Source organism: Anomalospiza imberbis, chromosome 16 (assembly GCF_031753505.1).
Source record: "Anomalospiza imberbis isolate Cuckoo-Finch-1a 21T00152 chromosome 16, ASM3175350v1, whole genome shotgun sequence".
Lineage (NCBI taxonomy): Eukaryota > Metazoa > Chordata > Aves > Passeriformes > Viduidae > Anomalospiza > Anomalospiza imberbis.
In genome coordinates this window covers 15,975,557-15,999,375 of record NC_089696.1, presented here as the reverse complement: position 1 = coordinate 15,999,375, position 23,819 = coordinate 15,975,557, and the positions used below count along the sequence as shown (strand labels likewise).

Here is a 23,819-nt window from a genome sequence, read left to right as displayed (position 1 = left end):
CTGTCCCGGCACGGGCGGCGCCGCCCGGGGGCTCGCTCCGACTGCCCCTGGTGAAGCGGCAGCACCGGGCGAGCGGCGCAGGACGAGCCGCGGCGCTGAGCGGGAGCGCCATCCGGGCCGCGGGCGGGACATCCGGGCCGGGCGCTCCGATCACGCGCGGCGCGGGTGGAGGGGCAGGGCCGGAAGCGGCGGGGGCCGGGCCAGGCCGGGCCGGGCCGGGCGGGCGGTGCCGGGGGCGGCCGGGGCAGAGCAGCGGGGCCCGGGCAGCCCGGGGCAGCGGCCGCCGCCATGAAGAAGCAGTTCAACCGCATGAAGCAGCTGGCCAACCAGACCGTGGGCAGGTGGGCGGCGGCGCCGCGGGCGGGACGGGACGGGACCGGCCGGGGCGCGGGGGCTCCGCTCCGCAGCTCGGCCCCGCGGGGCCGTTCGCGGGCGAAGCCTCGCGGGGAGCGGCGGCCGCGGGTGCTTGGGGTGAAGGCTCGGGCCGCGCCGGAGCCGGGGCTGTGCCTCGCCCGCCCGGGGGCCGCAGCCGCGCCGGGGGCCCGGGGGCCCTCGGGGGTCCCGAGCCCCTCCCCGGGCCCGTTTGCGTCGGGCGCTGCTTGTCTGCGCTTTCGGTTCCTTTCTGCCGGCGTTGCTGCGAGGTCTCTGCTCCGCTTCTCGCTTTCCCTCCCGGCTGAGGGGACTCCCGAGAGCGCCTCTCCAGGACTTCACCTGCCTCCCCAGGAGCTAATTTGAACCGCACTCACAGCAGCCCTGTAGGTACAACTGCCAGCAGTCTCCTGCTGTCGGAGCCTGGAAGGTTTTTGACTCGGTGAGGTCGCAACAAATCCGTGCCCAGACAGGGAAGTGCCCTGCAGCAGCAGCAGCAGTCCCTGAGCTCAGCATACAAATGTCACCACACTGCTTCTCCAGCAGAAATCAATGCAGAAACTTCCTTCTGCTGTCAGTAAAGGTTCCATCTGAGAGCCAGTTCTTATGTTGAGAGTATAAGCTGAAGGTCTGTACTGGTGCTGACAGTATAAAGTTGTTATCCGAGTTTACGTCTTGGTGGCCTCCTTTCCAAGAACTCCCTCAGCGGGCTGTCTGTGTTCCTTGGAGCCCACCCAGCCCAGGGCAGGTGTGCCAGCTGACAAAGCCCAAAGAGGAGATTTTTAATGGGTTTGTTTTGCTGTTAGAGGGAACAACTTCCCAACCAGCCTTGTCCTCTGGTTCCCATTTCATGTGAATCAATGGGTTTTTTAATGCGGTTGGGGGATTATTGGCATCCCCCGTTTGCACGTGTCAGCCCCACAGCTCCAAATGCCGAGCGGAATGTGGAGCAATCCGGGCTGTCCTGAGCAGGATAACCAGCTTGGGGTGCTCAGTGCTCCCAGGGCCAGCTGCAGCGGAATGTGGAGCAGCGTTGGCAGTGTGGGTGGGGAGGCTGGCAGCGACCTTTGGCCGGGCAGGTGAGGGGTGCTGGGTGTGCTGTCTGGGCAGGCTCCTGTGCCACGGACTCTGGGGTGCCCTGGGCATGCACGGGGTGCGGGAGGCTGGTTTCACTGACGTGCTGACACTGCTGTCACTGGTTTCCATTAAAAACTGTGTAAATGACACCCAGTCCTTTGGTTTTACACGTTTGATATTCATTCGTGGTGACTGTTTCGTATTGCCCACCTGCTGCTCACGTTTCATGTGCTAGTCAAGCATTCCTGTAGTCACCAGGGCCTTACTTTGTTTCCCAGAGTAAAACCCCTGGCTGGGACGGCTTTTAGCAGGTTTCACTTCCAGGTGTCAGGGCTGAGGCTTTCAAATTTGGTTTGAGAAGCACTGCAGGGCCCATGGAAGGCATGGCAGACGTTCAGCAGGATCTCACAGGCAGTAGTTTCTGTTCTGTTGAGTTGCTTTGTGTTCTGTTGAGTTGGTGAGCTCCTTTGTGAGCTTTTTGCACTGGGGTGGAATGAGGAGACGAGTCCTGCGTCAGGAGGATCCCTGTGGTTGTGTGAATGCCTGAAGAGGTGATGGCTCAGTGTTCCAGGGCCCTGCAGGGAAGGAGCTGCTCCCAGGAGAAGCAGTCCTGGGAGGTGTTTGGGATCTGTCCATCCCCTGGGACTGATCCCTGCTGGCTGCTGTGGCTCCTGGGGCTGTGTTTGGCAGGGGGGTGTCTCCTCCTGCTCTGCTTTTCCCTCCCTCAGAGGTTCCTGGGCTGTGGGAGAGCAGCCACGTTCCCCCGAGGTCAGCAGGGCTGGGCGCCCTGGGGTTACTATAAAGGCAAATATTTTATCCTTAAAAAACCTTATAGAGAAAAAAAAATACAGCTCCATTTTTTAGTTTATTAAAATACTATAAAACTCATGGTTTGTGAAACTAAAATATAGATAAAAACTAATAAACTTCTGAATCCAAACAAAAAATACCATCTCACACATTTAATCCCAGCCCTAACAGAAAAAAAGGTAAAATTCCACAAGGGGGCTGTCTGAGTGGAGGGAGAAATGACACTGCCCTTCTTCCAGCCAGCTTCTGGGGGTCCCATCCTGGGCCTTGGACCCCAAATATCAGACCTGGCATCAGGGAAGTAACACCTTAATGTGGGATATAAGAAAGGATGGGCAAGAGCTCCATCAAAGCCGAGGAATGGCATTTATGAGAAGCCTGTGAGTCCACAGATAGAATTGCATGACTTATGAAATACATGCAGGAAACTAATTAAAGAGGGGATTAGCTCAGTGGAACAGGATTCCACAATAATTAATAGATGTGTTAAATATTTTTCAGCAATTACCTCATGGATGTTCTTGGCTGCCTTAAGTGTTCAATCTGCTGCTGAGGACTTTATATTTCATATATTGGACAGATTTGTTGTCAGTGCTGCTGAGGGGAGCGACACAAGCTCTGGGAAACCTAAAAAGTGAGATGTCAGAGCTTGGGCAGGGTGACTGAGACACAGCCTGGCACTGGAGGTGGCATCACAAGGTGATCTCAGGGCAGGCTTAGCCGGAGGAGTGAGCTGGGAGTCCTGGTGTGTGCTGGTGCTCGTGGCATCCTGCAGGCTCTCACACCTAGTCAGGATAATTCCCAAAAAGCAGGGCTGGGTCCTGCAGGTGAGCAGAGGCAGGGCTTGCCAGGAGATCATCAGTTCCACATGAGCTGAATGAACGCATTGCCATAAAGTGGCACCTTGCCCACAAGAGGCACCGGGCTGATCACCCAGAGGAACGAGCTCACAGCTGACTTTATCTTGAGCTACATCCTCAATCCAGCTGCAAACAGCTGGGAAGTTTCAGTTAGGCTGAAAAAAATTAGCTGGGGAGAGAGTGGAGAGGAAAGGAATAAGTTTCAATTCTGAACTTCATGAATTTCAGGTGGCCTGTGATTCCTTAGAGGCCACATGCTGGGATTGCTTTTGATGGGATTTCTCTCCTAATTCCTCTAAACCTTCATCTCTGTGGAGGCCCAGGGCTTGGATCCACTGGGAGCAGCTGTGTGTGCTTGGCCTGGGCACAGAGCAGTTGTGACTGGTTTAGGACCTGCTGTCTCACAGGTTTGAGGAGGTGAGGTTGTTCCTTCCCTTGGGATGCTTCCTGAGCAGATCCTCACTCCAGCAGAGCACCTGAGTGTTAGGCTCAGAAATTTAAATGATTCTATGTTTGGTGTCAGCAAAGTAATTCTTCACGCATCTACAAGGGCTTGTCTTGGTTTCCATACCCTTTTATAAATTACAAAGGAGACAGACTTGATTAGAAGCTTGGGAATATTCTCCTTTATAGCTACAGTCATCCCTAATGAAAACAAATGTTCAGAGCTATTGTCATCAAAGCTTTGCACTGATACACTAATAAGCATTTGAACTACATAGCTGAGTAATTTCCATGAGGAATGAGCCCATGGAGAGGTCTGGATCGTGCTGTTTGCTTACAGAGCTCAGGTTGGTAATTAATGACATTTCAGGCTGTGACAATCTCCACGAGCTGGGCTTCCTGCCTCTGGGGACCGACTGCTGCTGCTGCTGCCATCAGGTTCTTTCTTCATCCTTTAGGTGCAATCGCTGAGTACCATTCTGATTAAAGATGATTCCAGACAACTGCTGGGGAGGTTTGGGTCTGGTGAAGTCACCCAAGATCAGACAGGTGGATTTCCTTACTGCCTTTGCTGGGAGAGATACTCGATCTGCCCTGAGGCTCTTGCAGTAATTTAAACCAGGGACAGGCAGCTCTGACTAATTAGAAATCTGGAAGAGCCCACAGAGTGCCTCAGAAGGATCTGGTTTTATGCAAGAGGCTGACTTACTGTAGCTTCTGTGCTCATTTCCCACTGCTCAAATACAACTCCTTGTGTACAAATAGGTTTTTCCAGGCCCTGTACTCATGGCATTGCTGTGACTCACCAGGAGTTTTGGAACATGGCTTTTAATAGCTCATGTCCTGCATAAAAGTTACTGTGCTGAACTATATTTAGTGTTTCTTCAAGCCACTTGGCAATGTTCGAGTCTTGAGTTGGAACTGGAGTTGTAACATAATTATTGCATTAAAGCAAATTATGTTAAAATGCCTAATATTGAAATATTGTACAAGGGGGAGCTGCCTGCATTTATCTGTACATGGAAAACCTGCTGGGAAGCAATAATTTCTAGTAATACTTCATGGAAAATGTGGATAGTCCAAATTATTCCTTATTTTTTTTCTTGCTAAAGCATCATCCATTGGTTCTTGTCTTTCCCAGAATTGCTCTGGCTATTGTTACTTAGGGAAGGTTGTTCTGCTTCTTCATGTTGTGTTGGTAGTACTTTGAAACTTGCTTTTTCAAGTGTCCAGGGTGGTAAAACAAGAGTGCATCCATCTCTCTCAATACTTCCATCAGTATAACATTAACCCTACAGTGCCATTTAATAGCAAAGAATTTCTTCTTTAATGTTTTTCTGGTTTCTCGTGGGAGGAAAAAATTGAGTATGACCCCAGTACTTGAAAATTTCTGGCTCACCCAGACATCCTTTAATAGAAGTTAAACCTGCTGAGTGTTATTTACTTGCACTGCTTGTTGTGTTTGGCAGAGATATTTGAAGAAGTGGTAAACAGGGTTGAAATATTTCATATTTACAGGGAGTCTGCAGGTTGGCATTTGTCTCCATCGGTGTGCTCATGAAAAGAAAAATCTCATTTCAGTGTTTATAATCGTTATCTTAAGCATTTCCTGTTTATCTCCAAATGAAGTTCCAGGTCTCTAATTAGGAAATTGAATTAGATCTTTCTGGATGGCAGCTGAATCCAATGATGGGTTTAAAGGAGTCTGAGTGGATTTAATTAGGGGGATGCTGTTCCTGAGCAGGGGCAGGGTTTGGGGCTGCAGGTCAGGCACTGGTGGAAGCAAAGTGTGAGGAATGACAGCCCAGGGATCACTGCTGGAATACGCATCTGGGGATGGGGCTGTGGGACAGGGAGCACGGCAGGAGCTGCACTGGGGGCTCTGCACAGGCACAAAACTCGGCCAAGTGGGGTTTCCATGCAGGGTGGGAGCAGGGAAAGAGCTCAGTAGCCCCAGCAGCTCTGCTCAGGCTCAGCACAGTCTCGGTATCGGTGCATTTATCTGTTTCCTGCACCCTTTGGGGACCTGGGACACAATGTAATGGCTTGTGCAGCTTGGGAGTTGGATTTTTCTACCAGGACAAACTTCCAATTATAGAAAACAGCTATTCTGTGTTCAGTCTGGGGCTGTGCTTGTGGCCAGACTGGCACCGGTGGGGGGTTTGGGACTGTATTGTCACTGTTGTAAACCACAGATGACAGAAATCATTCCAGAAATGGATGCTAGAAGTTGGATCCGAGCTGTGGTCTAGATTGAGTTTTGTGAGCATGTCTGTTCATCCCATTGATTAATGTCCCCTTCAAAGCAGATGGCTGAAGCCAAAGGAAAAATCACCTGAATGTACTGAATGTGAGGACTTTGTAGTGAGTTTATTCCAGAGTTCTGTCTCAGTGGAGGGCTTGGCACCTGGGGAGACCCGTGAGGCTGAGCTGCTGGATTGCTGTGCTGGAACCCCTGGTAGGACCAGAGGTTCTGGCTGTGAACAGGGAAGAAAACAACATATTCTGGCCTAGTTCTGGTGTTTCCTTTGGGTTTTGTAAAGACAGTGAGTTTATTAGGATCTTGTAATTCCTCATGGGCCAAGATGATCTCATGTTTAAAGTCCAGGTCATGAAGAATCCTGAAGATTAGACACTTCAGAAATTACGTTGTGTTTTTAAGAAACTTCTCTCTCATACCCTTACAAGGGCAGCACCAGGTTTTAAATCAATGAGTAAGTAGTTGCTCAGCCCTCAGTTTGAAAGCCTCATCGCTTGTGATCTGCTTCCAGACCACATGAAACCTGGGAATGCCTGGCCCGGGCTGCCTGTGCCTTGCCCACGTCCAGAAGCGGTGACGTGGTCAGGGTGTGATGCCCAGGGATCCCGTGGGTGGCATTTCCCACATGTGTGCTCCCAGCTCTGAACCAGGGGTGGCATCTGACAGCACCAGGTCTTCCCAGTGTGCCACCTAGCCTGGGGATGCCATTCCCCCTTGGCCTGTCACTCCAGGCCCTTGTGAGCAGTCTCTCCCCATCCTTCTCACCAGCTCTTTCAGGTGCTGGAAGGCCACCCCAAAGCTTCTCTTTCCCAGACAGAACTAAACAACAAACTAAATTTTGTTTACTTGAATAATAAATTGTTGTGAATTCCAGTAGGAACCAGCTAAAGCTGTTGGTGAAAAGAAAGAAGTAACTATATAACTTTGTGTCCGATTTGTGTGTCAGGTGCTGAGTGGGCAGTGGGTAAAATACTTGAGATTTTTGTTGCAGAAAAAGAAATTAAGAGATTCCAAGCTGGGGGATTGGGGTAGTATTAATTGCCTTCTTGCATGCGTGTCCTCTTCTCCTTTGGCCGTGTTCGAGCTGCTGCTTGATGAAACAGATGAGAGGGCTGATAAAATATTCACAATCCAGACAGGCACCGTGGGATCTGCTCTGCTGGATCAGCTCGGGCTCCCTGTTCTGCCAGGGCCAGGCCGGTGTGAGGATAAAGGGAGCCTCTGTCTCGAGAAAGCCTGGTCTTACAGAGCCTTAAAGTGGAGAATAAAGGGTCCTCTTTCTGTGCAGGTGACTGCCAGGTGGTTCCAGGAGGGTTTGAGGTGCAGGCCAGCGGGAAGGGCAGTGCCAAACTGGCACACTGTGCCCGTGTCACGGCACATAACCAGAGCCTGAGTCACCATTCCTGGCTGGAGCTGCCCGGGGAGCAGAGGGAGCTGGGGGAGTGGGAAGGGATATTGTCCATGGGGGTTAGGTGCACCCAGGGTGGAGGTTTTGGTATCTGCCATAACAGCAGGATAGGGAGGGAAGAGTACACCTGATCTGCTTTAGTGGCAATGGCTCAGCTGAAGGCACAGGAGGTGCCTCTTTTCCTCCTGATATTTATTCATATAAACAAAGTCATCCCCATCACGGATGATTCCTTGATTCTGACTTGATCTGATGGGGGTTCTTCAGAGTGAGTAATTTTAGTATCAGGTTATGCCCAGAGTCAGAATCTTGAAATAGTCATGATTTGATCTGCTGAAATAGCCAGAAGTGATGTAAGAGTCTGTTTCAGCCTGATGCTGTAATGGGATACACTTGGAATTGATGAAGGCAAATGCATTTCTTAGACACTTGCATGTTATTTTAAGGTTGTGATAATGGATCTGTGGCCAGAGCTGCTTGTTAGAGGTCATTGTATTAGCAATGATGAAACACCAAATAACAGGATCTTTCTAGGAAGGGGTTAAATGAAAAATGTCTTTGTGTGTTAGAAATGCTTTCTAATACTCTGCAGAGGTTCTGGGAAGAAAGGAGTTGTAACTTAAATGAAGTAGCTCCAATTTTTGGCGTTTAGGAGAACCTCCAGCCCACAGTATTGGGCCTTGTCTAAGGCAGCAGTTGGCCGTGGCACAGCTCTGACCTGAAACCATGGGATTTTGATTAAACACCAGTTAAACTGGCTAAGGGGGTCTGATGTCAGGAATTCAGAACCAAGTGCCTTCACAGCAGTTGGTGGTGACCCACCAAGTGATTCGGATACGTTACTGTACTGGATTCCTCATTTTTCAGGCTGTTTGACCGTTGTAGGTACCAGTCTTGAAGGCTAAACTCCATCCTTGGTCTCTTCCAACCCAAACCCTTCTAGGATTCTGTGGTTTTGATTAAAATTTATTCCTTAGGAACCAAATAGCCTTAGAACCTTGGAGCTGGAAGTTGCTATTCCATGGCTGATCCAGAGGACAGTCGGGATACTTGTGCAACTTGTCCTTCTCACCAGGAAACAGCTCCTCAACCCGGGCCAGCTGGGTGAGGTCACAAGTGCTCCTCTCCTGAGGTGGAGCCTCTTTTCCTGGACGGGGATTGTTGTCTGCTGGAGTTAATTGCACTGCAGCATGCCAGGGACATCCTGGAGTGACTGCAGGGCAGTGAATCAAAGGGCCAGCGGGGTGCACGATGGCCAAATGGCCTTTGGGGCAGAAGGATCAATAGAGGAGGAGTTTTTCCTTCTGTCTTGGAAATTGTCCTGTGCTCCACAATGCTGCAGTGAATTTTTTGTATACATAACCTCACTGGTTTCTCAGGATCCCAGTGATGCTTCCAGAGTGATTTAAAGTGAATTAAAGGATAAGTGGTAGCTTGCACAGCTGAATATTGCACAGACAGGGTAGGTCACTGGTGAGAGCTGAGAATGCTGTTGTACACACAGGTAACACATCGTCCATGTTTAAAGCTAAGAAAGCTACTTTAGCCAGTGACAGGAAAATTAATTTCAAAAGTGGGCCGGTTTTTAGAAGATAAATTGTCCTGCAGGCAGTTAGAAAAGTCACAGCTGAGATATGGCTGTGGGAAATACAGCTGTTACTCAAATGTGGTCTCATCACATATAAATATCAAGCAATTGTTAGGAAACATCAATCCCCAGATTAAAAATTCTATTTTCTGTAGGAAATGAAGCTGATAAAACACCTGATATTCTCACACAGAGAAATCAGTGTGTGAGCTGAGCTTGCAGCTTCTCTTTGGGTTGAGCATTGAGCTGCTCTGCCCTGCTGCAGAGTGATTTCACACGCAGATTAAGTGTTCTGAGCTGCTGGGCTTTGCAGAGCAGAGCAGCAAGCTAAAGTAATCCTGCTTTTGAAACAGCAGGTCCAGGCGTGTGTGAAGTGCAGGATCATAAACCTCGGTGAGCGTGAGGCTCCTGATTTCCTCAGAAACGCAGGGGCTGAGCTGACGTTCAGTGTGCAACCTGGTGGCACGGTGGCAGTGGCCTGTGGCAGGCACATTCTTCTCTCTCCCAGGATTTTCCATAGAGGAGCACAGAGAGAAGGAGAAAACAATTTCTATTTCTGCTCCTTGTTCTCCCATGTGGAATGTGTTTGGAGAATTGTTCACCTGGGGTGGTGATTGCTTGATTGGGTTCTGGTGAGGATTGTTTGAGCTGATGGCCAATCCAGCCCACCTGTGGCTGCACTCTCAGAGAGGGGCACGAGTTATTGGTTAGTTAGATATGGGAGTTAGAAAAGCAGGTTTGTAGTTTTAGTGTCTCCTTTAAATAGTACATTAATGGATTATAGCGTAGTTCTAATACAGAAAGCATCCAGCCTTGTGAGCTGGAGTCACACATCAGCATTCCTTCCCACCGCGTTCACCTCCATCTGCACTAGTGGCCCAGCGCCGGGCTGGACGCTCACGGCTCTGGGTGTGCTGTGTCCAGGCAACAGCAAACAGGAGCTGTGTCCAGCCGGGATCCCCTGGCCCTGCCCCGGCCTCGCCTCTCCTGCAGAAACGCGATCAGGGGCTCAGCCATTAATTGTTAATCACGGCCGCGCTCAGGAAATCAGCGCAAAGGCTCCGTTGTGAAATCCTGGTCACAGGGAATAATGCCTGGTTTGTCCCCAGCTGACTTTATATAACTTCAGATCCCCAAATTCCCTTGCAGCCTTTTTACTGTTATTTCAATGCTTCCAGCTCCTCTTCGCAGCCTGACTTTCTATTCCTGCTTCATTGTTCTGCCTTTTCTGCATTTCCTTGTTTTGCTTCTGATGTTGATTCAGTTTGGTTCCTTCTCCAAGGCTTTCTCTTGCCAGTTTTGTGAGTCCCCAAACTTAAAATAGATCAGGCTGGGCAATACATCACGAAAGAGCAGTGTTACCTTTGGAGAAATAATAATTTCTGGACTGGAGTTTTTTGACTTAAGCAAGACTGAAGCCATTGAATCTCTGGGTGCTCTATGCCAGGGCCTCACCCCCTTCTCAGGGAAGAACTTATTTTTTAATATCTAATCTAAACCTATTTGCTGTCAGTGTGAAGCCATTCCCCCTTGTCAAAGTTAAAAAAAAGGAACCAAATACGCAAAAAACGCCCAGGGTTTTTTCAGCAGTTCAGTGAATTTTGTTCATTCCTGTAGTGCATATTTTTCCTATTCAGACATGTCTGTCCTGTAAAAAGCTTGTCTGTGGAAAAGGCAGTGCTGCTTCTTGGAGTCCTTTTCCAGCAACTGACAATGCAAGACTTCTGGGAAAAGAAATCATGAAGCTTAAAAATGTCTGGAGTGGGTGCTAATCCACCTCATGGCTGGAGTGGGAATCAGGATCTGTTTGGAAGTTCAGGAGATGCTGGAGGGTGTTTTGGTAGTTTTTTTAATTCCCTTTTCACACGTGGAGGAGTTCTCATGCCAGCAGGTGGTTTGGCAGGGGGACTGCACTCCTTAGCTGTGCGAGGTGCCGAAGGCACGTGTGGGAATCCCTGAGCCCTCCTGTTATCCCGAACCTGTTATCCCCTCTGCTCATCCCCTCCTGTTATCCCGAGCCTGTTATCCTGAACCTGTTATTCCCTTCTGTTATCCCAAGCCAGTTATCCCCTCTTGTTATCTTGGACCTGTGGCTGCACCGGTGCCCAGAGTCCTGCATCAGTGCCCTGCATTGGTGCCCAGGGCCCTGCATCAGTGTCCTGCATCAGTGCCCTGCATCGGTGCCCAGGGCCCTGCATTGGTGCCCAGGGCCCTGCCAGCCTGATTCCCAGCTGCCCTTCCCTTTGTTCCCAGTCCTCTGCGCTCGCAGCCCTGGCCTCTGAGTGGAAAATGCCTTTTCTCCCAGCCGGGCGAGTCCCTGGAGCTGCTGACAGTGGGGTGCTCCTGCCGGGCCAGGGAGAGGAGCAGGAGGACACAGCCGCCTGTGTCAGCAGCTCTGCCAGCTGATGTCACCTCCTGGGAATGACACCTGGGCCCCAGGGTGCAGTTCCATTATCAGTTTAAGCTGATCTTAAGTGGCTGCTGTTGCTGAGAGGGACAGATTTCCCTGTCCAGCCTGTACCGGTGCTGCTTCCCCAGCCCATGCGCTGGCCAAGGAGAGGGCAACTGGGAAGCAGTCTGCTGTACTGGATATGATGGCAGCCTGAGCTGCTGCTGGTGCAGGGAGGGCGGTAAGCACCTCCACCTGACATTTGGGAAGGGGAGTGCTTCAGGCAGGCCCCTGGGAGGACAGGCTGTGGGGAATTGACCGGCCCTCGCTCCGTGCCCTGGGTTTGGCATGGGCTGACTGGAGCTGGCACACACCTGGGTGCCCTGGAGGGCCCAGGTGAGCAGCCCTGGCCAGCTGCTGGCCCCGAGGTGCTGCAGGATCATTTCTTGCTCCTGGTGCCCAGGTTAAATTTCACCCGGAGCTGCTGCTGTGGCCCAAAGCACAGGAATCCCTGTTGTGGCAGCACCTACTGCTGTGTTGGCACGCAGGGGTTGTAAAATTACACCTGACATTCAGGAATAACAATCCAGGAATTATTTAGGTTGCTTTCTGCTGGACTGTGTCTTATAGCAGAACTGTACCCAGCTAACTTTACATAAATGATTCTGCATAAGTAAGAGGTTGTTGCTTGCTACAGAGACCTTGTGTGAGAATAAACTTTTAAATGCAAATAAATACCTGGCAGTTAAATATTAAAAGCAGTTACCAAGACATGGTGTGGAGTGTGTTTGTGTACCTTTTTAAAAAATAAATTATGTTAATAAACTGACATATTTGGAAAGCTCAAGTTCTGTAGTAAAGTATGGCATAAGAAATGTTGATTGTAGTACTTAAGGAGGAAAAAGCAAAGCATAGGAAATACATCATCATTTGGTAAGCTACACCAGAAACTTTAAAAAGTTTGTCTCAGATTCTTTGGGGTTTTTTGGTCACTAATTTATGACAGCTTGTCATAGGACTTTTTTTCTTGGGGAGCACAACATGAGAACACTGCTGGATTTTAGCAGTTAGAATGTTAATCCCCTGCAGCAGCACTTCACCTTCAGAAGTTATTCATAGTTTCACCAATCAAAGGCACTTTTTAAAAGAAGTCACATTGTTGTTTGCCTGACAGAGGTTTGGGGTTTTTCAAAGTCAAAAAGAATATGGGGGAGAGCTTTGATAGCTGTGACTTTGTCCCAGGTATGAAATAGGAGGAAAGCAGTCAGTATTTGATTTGCTGGGGTAGCAGGTGATTGTAAACTCTTATTTGTACCCAGAAGTTTACAAGCTGTTGGACTCATCAGGCTGCTCGCTGAAACATCGCTTCCTTCCCTCAAACCAAACTGCTGTAAATGGGCTTCTACTTTTAGACCACAATTGTATTTTTGCCTGTAGAAAGTTCAGCTTAAGCTCATCTCAGATTTGCAGTGCTGTGGCTCAGAGCGATCTACCCAGCTTTGCTAGACTGAAGCCAGCAGTGCTTTTGTTGAACTGCAGCGTATTTGGTGGAACCCTCAAGCTGTGATATTAAAACCACTCCGCGTGTGTTTTACAGGGAGGAGCTGTGCAGGGCCTTGCTGCAGTGCCTGTCCCTCCGAGAGTGGCCTGAAAATAGGATTTGGCTTGAGCCGTGTTTGTTCTCCAGGGCTACATTTACTGCCTGGCTCCGGAGCCCAGCCTTGGATCCATCTCACCGGGGCAGGAATTTCAGTCCCCTCTGTGCACAGCCTGTCCTGGGTGTCCCTGCCCTGCACAGGAGCTCTCTGCTCTCCTTCCAGGATGATGATCTCCCTGCAGCCTGCTCTGCCTCTCTCTAGAGCAGGCAGCTCCCACTCCAGGGCTCAGCTGGAAGGGATCAAAGCTGAGCTTGGAGAGTGAGTGACCAGGCACAGTTTGATAGGGGAACTCGGTAGAGGTCATAAAGAAGGGAGGCAAAGCAGCAGAAATCTTTCTTTAGCCTCTCCCTGAGGCCTGAGTTGTAGCTGTGCAGCTCTGAGGTGTTTGGATCACTGAAATGTTTGGGAGGTGATGCACCATTTTTAAAGCACTTCTAAAGGACTGGGAGCACAGGAGTTGCAGCTGGTGGGTGAGCTCCAGAACAGCAGCCTTTGGTGGGATTTCTGCATCACTGAAACATCTGTGGTCACCAGATTTACAATTAAATCAATTTTAATACATGTACAGAAACTTACATTTTTAATTTGGGTGAAAAATGAGAATAGGAGGCAAGCTAAAAGTCATGCTGATGGCTGGTTGTGGTGTTCCCTAAATACTAATACTGAAAGTGAATGGTGACTAGCACCTGACAGTGTTCTCTGAGTTATTTTTGAACATTTGAAACCCACTTCAGAATATTGATGTTTACCTTGGGTCATGCTGGTTTCCATTCAAAAATTAGCCTAGGGTCAAACGGGCAGGAGTGACTTGGTGGTCCTGAAACACCTTGGAGTTGTATTTTCTCTGGAGTTTGCCTTGGTGAGTGTTAGAAAAGCAAACCTTTTTGAAGGGAAATTGTCATCTAATTCTGGATTCCTTGTTTTGGAGCAGAGCTGCTGATTCTTTCATTTTTCCTGGCAGCAAGTGCTGCCTATTGTATGTGGAAAGCAGGCAGGATGTGCTGCCAGCCTGCCAAGGTGCTCGGTGTTAGCTCACCAGCAGGCTGAGCTGGTTACTCCTGGTAACAAACACAGCCTTTGTTTGAGGAAAAACCACCCAGCAGGGAAGGCTGGCTTTAGTTCTGTCTGCAGTTTGGGGTGGATGTCTCCTTGCTTCCACTGAAACCTCTCCAGGGCTGTGGACTTGTCCCTGCCCTCCCTTGGCATCACCTCTGCCAGGCCCCCGCCCAGCTGCTGGGTGAGTCAGGGGTTGGTTTCCACGGTGACATTCCAACTGAGTCACTTCTTCTGCTGGCAATGGCCAGGTTTTTATGGCTCATGTGTCAGGTTTGCTCTCGTTCCTTCCTGGTCAGCCTTTCAGGAGTGTGCATTTCAGAGAATCCTGGAGTGGTTTGGGTTGGAAGGGACCTTAAAGCCCATCCAGTGCCACGGCAGGGACACCTTCCACAGTCCCAGGCTGCTCCAAGCCCTGTCCAACCTTGCCTGGGACAGTTCCAGGGATCCAGGGCAGCCACAGCTGCTCTGGGCACCTGTGCCAGGGCCTGCCCACCCTCCCAGCCAGGAATTCCTTCCTGTATCCCGTCCATCCCTGCGCTCTGGCAGAGGGAAGTCTCTTGCAGTGTTCTGTAGCTTTGGCCTGCCTTGGAGATCAGCCCTGTCTCAGCAGTGATGGGCAGGACCAGGGGGCTCTCAGATACTCTTTAGATGAAGCATTATACATGGAAATGTAAATTCTTTCCTGAGGGAAGATAAACACTTTTGTCTCAGGAATTCCCATTTGCTCTTTCCAGATGTACACAGAAGACTTCTGGCCTGGAAGTGTGAAGGAGCTGCAGAATGACCAAGTGAGGGGATCAGTTCTTAACCTGTGGGGTGAGAGCTGTTCTGCCCACCCTGCCTGGGCTGAGCCAGGCTTTGAGCTGCAGCAGAGCCCAGTGGCTTGGCTGAGCTTCAGGCTAGGTCAGAATGAAGGGAAAAAGTAAAGGGAATGAAAAGGAATTATACCATAAAGCACTCTGACAGGAGTTCAGTTAGGGGCACATGGAATGCATTTTTAAAATATCACAGCAAGCCAAAGTATTGTGATTAACATGTCTAGAATAAAAAAATTTAGTATTTCCCTGTAAAACCAATTGAATTTTTGCTTGGAGTGAATTAAGGCCATGCCACCTGCAAGTAGGAAATGGCACCAGCATTTGTGCTCCATATCCTGTTTCATGCTAAGTACTGTATTTGGTGTCTTGAAAAGAAAATTTGCCTGAAGAACCAAGAGTTTTGTTAAAAATGACGGTTTCTCAGTGTCCTGGGATCACGGGGGGCAAGGCTGGCTCTGCTCAGGGTTTGGGTGAGCCTGGCAGCTGAGCTGTGCTCGGAGCCTGCCCTTTGCTGCTTGTCCCAGCCTGGGGCTGTGCAGGGAGGCTGTGTGTCCAGAGGGCGAGCTGGGGGCTGCTCTGGCTGGGGAGCAGCTGCTTCTGTCAAATGACCGAATCCCTGCAGGAGAGGGGCAGTGCAGACACGAGCAGCAGCTCACCAGCTCTGCACAGCGGGCAGGACGTGGTGCTAAGTGTGTGAAAGTCCTGGTTTCAGCGAGCTCAGCCCTTTTATCCCCTTTTGTCATTAAGAGGATTACTATAGCCAGAACAAATGACTGTTCCGTTGTGTTTTTTACAATCAGTCTTTCAAAATTCACTGCTGGCTTGAGACCTCAGCTCCAGCTGATTCATGGCAAGGTTCTTGTGGTGCAGCAGAGAAGCTTCAGCTCTCAGAAACTCCTTTCCCAGGGGAGCAGCTCCATCCTGCTGCAGTGGAGCACTGCCAGGCTGGCAGATACTCTGGATTTGGGCAGCTGAAGCCCCGGTGCTGTTGCTCTAGGTGGGGTGCCAGCCCTGCGTGCCCAATCCTACATTCCCAGGGTGCTGCCCGTGCCCTGCTCCGTGCCACCTGCCAGCACCACCTCTGGGACTGCCACCTCTGTCAGCGAGCCGGGGATCCCCATTTCCCTGCGGATCCTGCCCCCCCAAGGCACAGGGACAGCTCCTGCAGGACCATCCCATGGTGGGAGCCCTGGAGGGGCTGGCAGGGCTAATTGCTCATTAGTGATGGCTTGGAGAGACCTGGCTTTGCAGCCCAGGTTTAACTGTTCAGACCTGGCTTTGCAGCCCAGGTTTAACTGTTCAGACCTGGCTTTGCAGCCCAGGTTTAACTGTTCAGACCTGGCTTTGCAGCCCAGGTTTAACTGTCCAGACCTGGCTTTGCAGCCCAGGTTTAACTGTTCAGACCTGGCTTTGCAGCCCAGGTTTAACTGCTTGGACCTCACTTTGCAGCCCAGGTTTAACTGTTCAGACCTGGCTTTGCAGCCCAGGTTTAACCATCTGGACCTGGCTTTGCAGCCCAGGTTTAACTGTTCAGACCTGGCTTTGCAGCCCAGGTTTAACTGTTAGGACTCAGCAGAGTTCAGCTCTGGGAATGCAAACAGCCCTGGCTGCTGCAGCCTGGCCTCCAGAGGCTCAGCCTGGCCTGGGCTCAGGGTGTCCCGTGGGGAAGGAAGCTCCAGTGCAGGCTCTCCAGGCTGGTGGCCAGTGACCAGCACTGCTGGGCTTGGGGAAGCCCTTGGGAACACTCTGAGCTCAGGCTTCCAGTTCTTGATTCCAGAAGGATTTCTTCACTGCTTCAATTAGATGAGATGCAAATAAGCCCTAAGAAGGGCTGAGGACAGAAGTTTAGCAGTGAAAAAGAAAATGTGTTCTTTTTTAGAAGTTTGCTGCTTCTCTGATTAGCTGGCAGAAGGAATTAGCATCCCTCGAAGCTGCAGAGTAGGATAGAAACTTCAAACCGGTCATACCTGTAATTCCAGGGGAGACAGAGGTTAATTCCAGGGGAGACAGAGGTTAGTTCCAGGGAGACAGAGGTTAATTCCTGGGGAGACAGAGGTTAATTCTGGGGGAGCCAGGCCCCTTTGATGGTTTGCTGCTTTCCCCTGTGCAGAGAGGAGATGGGCTGTGCTGCTATCGCAGGGTTGCGTTTTCTCTTTCATGGTTGTGATCACTGAAAAACAACATTATTTAGTGGCTCTTTCTTGGCTTCCTTATTAAAGGTGGAATGTGGGCCTGCAGGAAGGGCGAGGTCTTCCCTCGCTGCACTTCCGACCCTGACATCATCACCAGGGGCTGTTGTGCCTCTGCTGGCCTGGCCACTGCTCCTGCTGCCACCAGGGCTGGGCAGAGCATCCCACCGGGAGGAGCTCTGCATTGTCCCGCTGGGGCTCCAGCTCCTGCAGAAACCAGTGCAGCTTGAGAAAAAGGAGGGCAATTATTTTGCACTTCACAGAATGATCCATAGTATGTGGGTGACCAGGCTTAAACTGGGAGCAAACTTCTGCTGGCACAGAACTGAGCCATCGTTCACTGCCGTGGATAGAGTATCCTAGGAGGAAGGAAGGGAAGGAGAGATCAAACTTTGTATTACTCTAAAGGTGTATGGAAGCTCTATTCTAATGTTTGAGGGGGTTTGAATTAAAGTTGTGGTTACAGCAGAGTGGGTTATGCAGGGATAAAAAAAATATATATATATAAATAATAAGTATAAATAATTGCTCTCTAACAGGATGTAATTTCCGTCAGACAAAATATTTCTGTTTGGGTGGGAGAAAAGTTTTTCAATCTTGTCTGTGTTTTCCTCAACAAATAAATATCCCAGTGCTGTCAGAGTATCTCAGCTGCTTTTGCCTGAGTCTGGCTGAGGTTTTGAGCTTTTACTTTATTTTGGCATTTGATTATTAAACAGCTTATGGTTCACAACTAGTTGAAGCAGATAGTGTGCTGTAAAATTGAAGTCACCTAAATGCTTTAAAAACACCAACCCAGTCCTGAAGGAATGTTGTCCTTGGAGGCTTTTGGCACGTTCAGCTGCTGAGGCCTGATCGGGAGCTTGCCCCGGTTTGCAGTGGGTTATTTGACAGATCGCAGGAGCTGATAAAGCCTGGCGCAGCCGAGGGACTCTGGCAGCAGCAGCAGCAGCGGGGGAAACTCTCAGAGCAGGAAGAGAGTGTCCTGGAGTCCCTCCAAGTGTCCGTGGTGTAGATGTGTAGTGACAGTGAGCAGCAGAAAGGGAGAGATCGGGGTGAGCTGAATTTATCTTTATTTTATAGGCCTGGCACAGGGAGGCTCAATCACTGTTAGAGCCAAAGAGCCAACCACAAATAAACCTGTGTCAACATGAACCAACGTAAAGTTTGTGTAAACTGGGCTGACAAAAGGCGTGGAGGTGTGTGAGCAGAGACAGGAGGGTGTCTGCAGCCTTTGGCTGGAAGTGTGTGGGGCTTTTCTATGGAAGGCAGACTTTCCTGGGAATGCCATTAACTTCTGCTGAGCTTGTCAAGTACCAAACCCTCTGCCTTAGTGTTAGGATTCAGCAGCATGAGGTGATGGGAGGTTCCTGGTGAAGGCTGTGCGTGTGTCGCTGTTGGACACAAAATGAGTACACGGAAGCTTGGTAAGTTCAAAGGAGAAAAAGAGAGAGTTTTATTTGAACATTTGGTACTTACAGAGTTCTAAAGGTGACTGTGAATTGGAGAATGGAATTATCACCTCTCCCACCACACTGGTCAAACCAACAGTCTATCAATTCTCTCTTTCCACAAAGAAGAATGCAAAACAATCATTATTTACATGAAAAGGGTGTGAGAACTCCAGTAGAAATATGTCAACATTATCAGAAGGCTGAAGAAGTTTTACGAGAACTTTAAAACTTTTAAAAGAACTATAAAAGAAAACGTAATACTTTTATAAAATAGGGCAACATGTGTGGGGGGGGGCTAAGGGAAACTTCAGGCTGCCAAGGGATAAAGCTCTGCAGTGCTCCAGTACAGAGAGAGGATGGTGGCTCCCCTGCTCTTCTCATGGGTTTAAATTCCTTTACACTCAGGTGCATTGGTTCTGTTTGCTCCGGGTTACTCCCTGTGCAGCTGGAAACACCATTTGGAGCGTGTTGCAATGGATTTGTGCTGCAGCCTGGGCATTCCAGGGATGCCAGGGTTTCCCAAACTCCCTGTGACACACTGAACATGGTGCTGTTTGCAGCAGTGGCACTCATGGGATCCTAACTTGGAACTGGGCAGGTTTTGTTGGAATTGTTGAGGCAATCTGTGACCCTGAACGTTCCAATTGTCTGACAATGGTCTTTTTTCCTCCTCCCTTAGGGCTGAGAGAACAGAGGTACTCAGTGAAGACCTGTTGCAGGTATTGTATCACGCTTCATATGTATGTCTTTCAATGCTGTGATGTGTGAGTGTTCAGTGCTCTGTGTGGAGTACCTAACGTGGGGAGAAATGCTGCACGTCTCAGGGATGGAACCCTGGGTGTCTTGGACTTTTCAGCACCTGAAAAATGGGTGCATTTTGAGTAGAAAAACTCAGCTACTTCAGTTTCTGAGTCCAATGACATGGCTTGGTAGAGTGGAGGAGGAACCATTCCTGCTTTTAATGAGATGAACAGGCCTGCTAAGCCCAGGAGCCATGGCTGCTGGTGACGTGCCAGTCTGTCTGGGGAGGATGAAGAAACCCTGGCTGGGCACAGCTGAATTCTGTCCTCACTGCTTTCACCTGAACAGATCGACTGGGCCTTAAGAAAAGTGGCACAAAATTAATTCCAACTGCTCACTGATAAAGTCTGTTATTGCTTTAAGTGAGTGTACAAATGCTTCTTGTTTAGCTGTGATACTTGTTCTCAGATTTGTCACGCTGACATCGCTTTGTTTGCAGACTTGTCATCTTTGTGCAGATTTATCATCTCATCAAACATGACTTTCATGGTGGGATTTAAGCTGCAACTGTCACATTAACAAGGGTGACTGATTCCATGGAGCAAATTTGCCTGCAGACTTGTCCCACTTGTCTTCCTCTGGTTTCTTGATGAAGGGTCTGTGAAGAGAACACAAATTGGTGAGGGAAGTCGGGCTGGCTGCTCCTGGGACCTCGAGTGTGGTGGTCATTTCTGAGTAATTACAGACACCTCAGCCTGCTTGAGCTCAGCTGGAGCAGGGAGGTCGAGCAGATGGTGGAAGTGCCTCTGGTTCAGAGCTCTCCAGGTTCAGGAGGCAGCTGAGGGGGTGTGTCAGCCTTCAGACATGAATGCAGCACAAATACACAGAATTACAGAATCCCAGGCTGGTTTGGGGCGGAGGGGACCCTGAAGCCCCTCCAGTGCCAGCCCTGCCATGGCAGGGACACCTTCCACTGTCCCAGGCTCTCCAAGCCCTGTCCAGCCTGGCCTTGGCACTGCCAGGGATCCAGGGGCAGCCACAGCTGCTCTGGGCACCTGTGCCAGTGTAATGGTGACCTGAAACATTTCACCCCATTTTCAGGGGGTTGCTCTATTTAAACTAAAAATAATCCTCCCAGCTTGACAGCTCTGTTGTTAATTTCTGAGGGGATGTGCAGCTCCGTGGCGCAAAGGATGTTCAACACCTTGGTAACCTGCGAGGGCCCATCTGGTTCCTTGCTTAGCTGCAGAGTAGTAACAAGAAGTGAAAGCCAAAAGCTCTGCTGCTTGTTGCCAAAAAAATTTTGCAAGCAAGGCTTTCCCAGGCCCCGAGCAGCCTGGCTACACCCAAGTGGAAGAATTTACTCACTTGTTTGTTTGCTCTTGGGGGCTTGTGCAGGGGCAGGAGGCTCTTATCTAACCCAAGAGTTTGGAAACATGGTGCTGCTCACTTCACAAACATGGTTCACAGTTGGGCTTTTTATATTTAGCCCGAGCTTTGCCACAGGATTGTTACAGCTTTTTTTTGTCCTGTTTTCTGAAGGGTTGTGCTCCATTTCAAGTGCCTGTTCAGTGTGTTTCATCTGAAGACAAGGGCTATAATTCAGTACTCAAAAGGCCTTTACAATAGCCCTGCTTTCTGGCAGGGCCCCGTGGCAGATAATAATGCAATTGTGTGCTGTTCTGTACTCTGGGGATGGCCTGAGGGGACAGACAGCGTGGCCTGTGGGTCACATTGTCGGTTCAGAGGTGGCTCGAAGGAGATTAATGTCCTTTGCGGTTTTCCTGGCATCTTTGCACTAGACAGCAGATCAGAGAGGAGAGGGTAGGCTGTGGAGGTCTGGGGTCATGTTCCTGCTGTCAGTCATCTGCCCTCTCTGCAGTTCAGGGGGGCTGGAAAGAGCCTGTTGGCAATGTGTGTGCTCCAGAGCCTTTCCAAGGGGCCCCGGGCACCATCCAGGGCTGCCCAGGGCTCTGAGCCTGCCAGGGTCTCGGGGGTGCCCCAGGGCCAGGATGTCACCGTGCTCAGCTGTGGGAAATCCTCAGCTATCCCTGAGCTCAGTGGTAGAAGTGTGAGCTACCCGACCTTGCAAAAGTGAATCCTTCTGTAACTAGAGGGTGGCTTAGAATGTGCTGGTGGTGTTTGCTCCCTGGCAGGGCGGGCAGGCCCTGGCACAGGGTGCCCAGAGCAGCTGTGGCTGCCCCTGGATCCCTGGCAGTGCCCAAGGCCAGGCTGGACAGGGCTTGGAGCAGCCTGGGATGGTGGAAGGTGTCCCTGCCATGGCAGGGGTGGCACTGGGTGGGGTTTAGGGTCCCTTCCACCCCAAACCATGCCAGGATTTCATTCAGAAGATAACACAAGAGAAATGAATAACCTTGGCTGCAACAATAGGCCACAAACAATACCTGCTTGTTCACTGATCTCCTTACGGGCTTTTTCCACCTGGACTTCATTTTGAATTTGTTGCTCCATGCTTTGTAGATAAAGGCAGAGTCTTGTGCTCTCAGAGCAATCTCTGGGCAGTTTCTCTGCAGCTTTTTCTACCCTAACAGATTTTTACTGATCTTTTTGAGCACTTCAACTTGGGTTCATCTTACCCTCCTGAAAATATAACAAAAGTGATTTTAGAGCTGTATCAAAAACTGGAATCGGTTTAGATTATTTCTACAGATGAAATCTAGGTTTTTTTCCCCTCTTGCTTTTAAAACAGAATCCATTCCAAAGGGCCTCCTGTTATTCTTGGTGAGTCATCAAAATGCAGATAAACAGCATTCTTTGGGTTCTGTGCACAGAGAGCTCAGTGCCATGAGCAGTTCTGTCCCACTGCTCATCACTTTATTTGTGTTTGGTGTTCTTTGAGATAAAATAGTCCAAATTCCTTGCTTAAAATCCCTTAAAAGAACAGTTTATCATGTATATATTTGTCCTGTTCACAGGCTGTGTATGAAGCCATGTTGGAATTAGATGCTGATAAACAGAGCTCTTGTGTGGGCTTTGACTCCTATTTTTTAATTCCATATCCCATTTGAATTTGAATAGTCTCTCCCTGGAAATACTGTTTAGCTCAGCATGTGGGAGCTTTGTCCTTGTGTTTAACAGCCAGGGAAGGACATGCAGGAGGAGCTTGGAGTACAGGTTTGTACAGTGGGAGGGAGCTGTCAGATGTGTCTTCAGCACCTGCTCCACAAGGTCGCAGTGAAGATTACAAGTTTTCCCACAGTTTTCTCTCTAAATTAGTGTCTTAGATACCTGCATGTGCCATTCATCTCAGGTGCCAAGTGTCACCCTGGTTCCCTTTTGCTGAGATGCCAAGCAGGGCAATGTTTTTTCCCTTTCCCACTTTCCAGTGCCATGAGCTCTGACTGAACTTCTGTGCCGCTGAAGGAAAGACCAATTTCAGTCTCCCCCCCAGCATTTTTGCTGTCAGGCACTTCTGCTAAGCAGCTGCACTTCTTGTAAGCTGGAGAATTTGAGAAATCTGCAACCCAGAGCGGCGTGTGGTACAGGGGGGAAGGTTTTCTGCTGAGGCCAGGGAAATAACTTCTGGTTTTTGTGTTGTTTTCCCTTCCTCCCCTCTGCCCGGGGCGATCAGATCGAGAGGCGCCTGGACGCCGTGAGGTCCGTGTGCCACCTGGCCCAGAAGAGGCTGATTGCCTGTCTGCAGGGCCAGCATGGCACAGACCCTGACAAGAGACACGTGAGTACAGCTCTGGGTGCCACCTGCTGCCCCTGCCAGGGCAGCAAAGCTCTGCCAGGACAGCAAAGCTCTGCCACAGCAGCTCGCTGCTGGCACTGGTGACATGCCAATGACAGCCCAGTGACAGCCCAGTGACACCCCACTGAAACCCCAGTGACAGCCCAGTGACACCCCAGTGAAACCCCAGTGACAGCTCCATGAAATCCCAGTGAAACCCCAGTGACACCCCACTGAAAACCCAGTGACAGCCCAGTGAAACCCCAGGGACAGCCCAGTGAAACCCCAGTGAAACCCCTGTGACAGCTCCATGAAATCCCAGTGAAACCCCAGTGACACCCCACTGAAACCCCAGTGACACCCCAGTGAAACCCCAGTGACACCCCAGTAAAACTCCAGTGAAACCCCAGTAAAGCCTCAGTAACACTCCAGTGAAACACCAGTGACAGCTCAGTGATATCCCAGTGACACCCCACTGAAAACTCAATAACAGCCCAGTGAAACCCCAGTGACACCCCACTGAAACACCAGTGCCACCCAGCTGGGCACACCTGAGCAGTGCCAGGACACTTCTTGTCCCTGCTGGGTGCTTGGGCGCTCTGACCCAGCCAGGGGAAGATCATCTGCAGCTCTGAGCCAGCCCCTCACATCTGGAGGTGCCCTTGGACTCTGACCCCTGCGGCTGGCTGGACGTGGTTTTCTGTACACAGTTCATTCTGCCCCTCCTTAGCAAAGCCAGGCTTTCTTAAAGCATCAGAGCTTAACTTTTTGTGACTTGGCATTTTCTTGGAGTCCAAGAGCGAGCTGTGTTTGTGTAACAGAAACCACATGGAAGAGGAGCAAAACCTGAGAGGGGAGGTACTGGGGAGGCTGGAAAGAGTGAGCAGCACTAAGCTAAGCACTGTTCCTTCTGTTCCACAGAAAAAACTTCCTCTAACAGCTCTGGCTCAAAACATGCAGGAAGGATCCATCCAGCTGAGTGATGAAACTCTGCTGGGGTAAGT

General features: G+C 50.0%; 1 protein-coding gene across 4 annotated transcripts in view; it reads left to right on the top strand.

Moving 5' to 3' along the window:
• Window positions 1-195: 195 nt before the first annotated feature.
• ARHGAP17 (Rho GTPase activating protein 17) overlaps window positions 196-23,819 on the top strand; it is a 41,820-nt gene continuing 18,196 nt past the window's right edge. For all 4 annotated transcript variants that reach the window (XM_068207360.1, XM_068207357.1, XM_068207358.1 and 1 more), the window contains exons 1-4: window positions 196-341; window positions 19,060-19,099; window positions 22,714-22,818; window positions 23,737-23,813. In XM_068207360.1, the coding sequence (XP_068063461.1) occupies window positions 289-341; window positions 19,060-19,099; window positions 22,714-22,818; window positions 23,737-23,813 (275 nt within the window). In that variant the 5' untranslated portion in view covers window positions 196-288. The remainder of the gene's footprint in view (window positions 342-19,059; window positions 19,100-22,713; window positions 22,819-23,736; window positions 23,814-23,819) is intronic.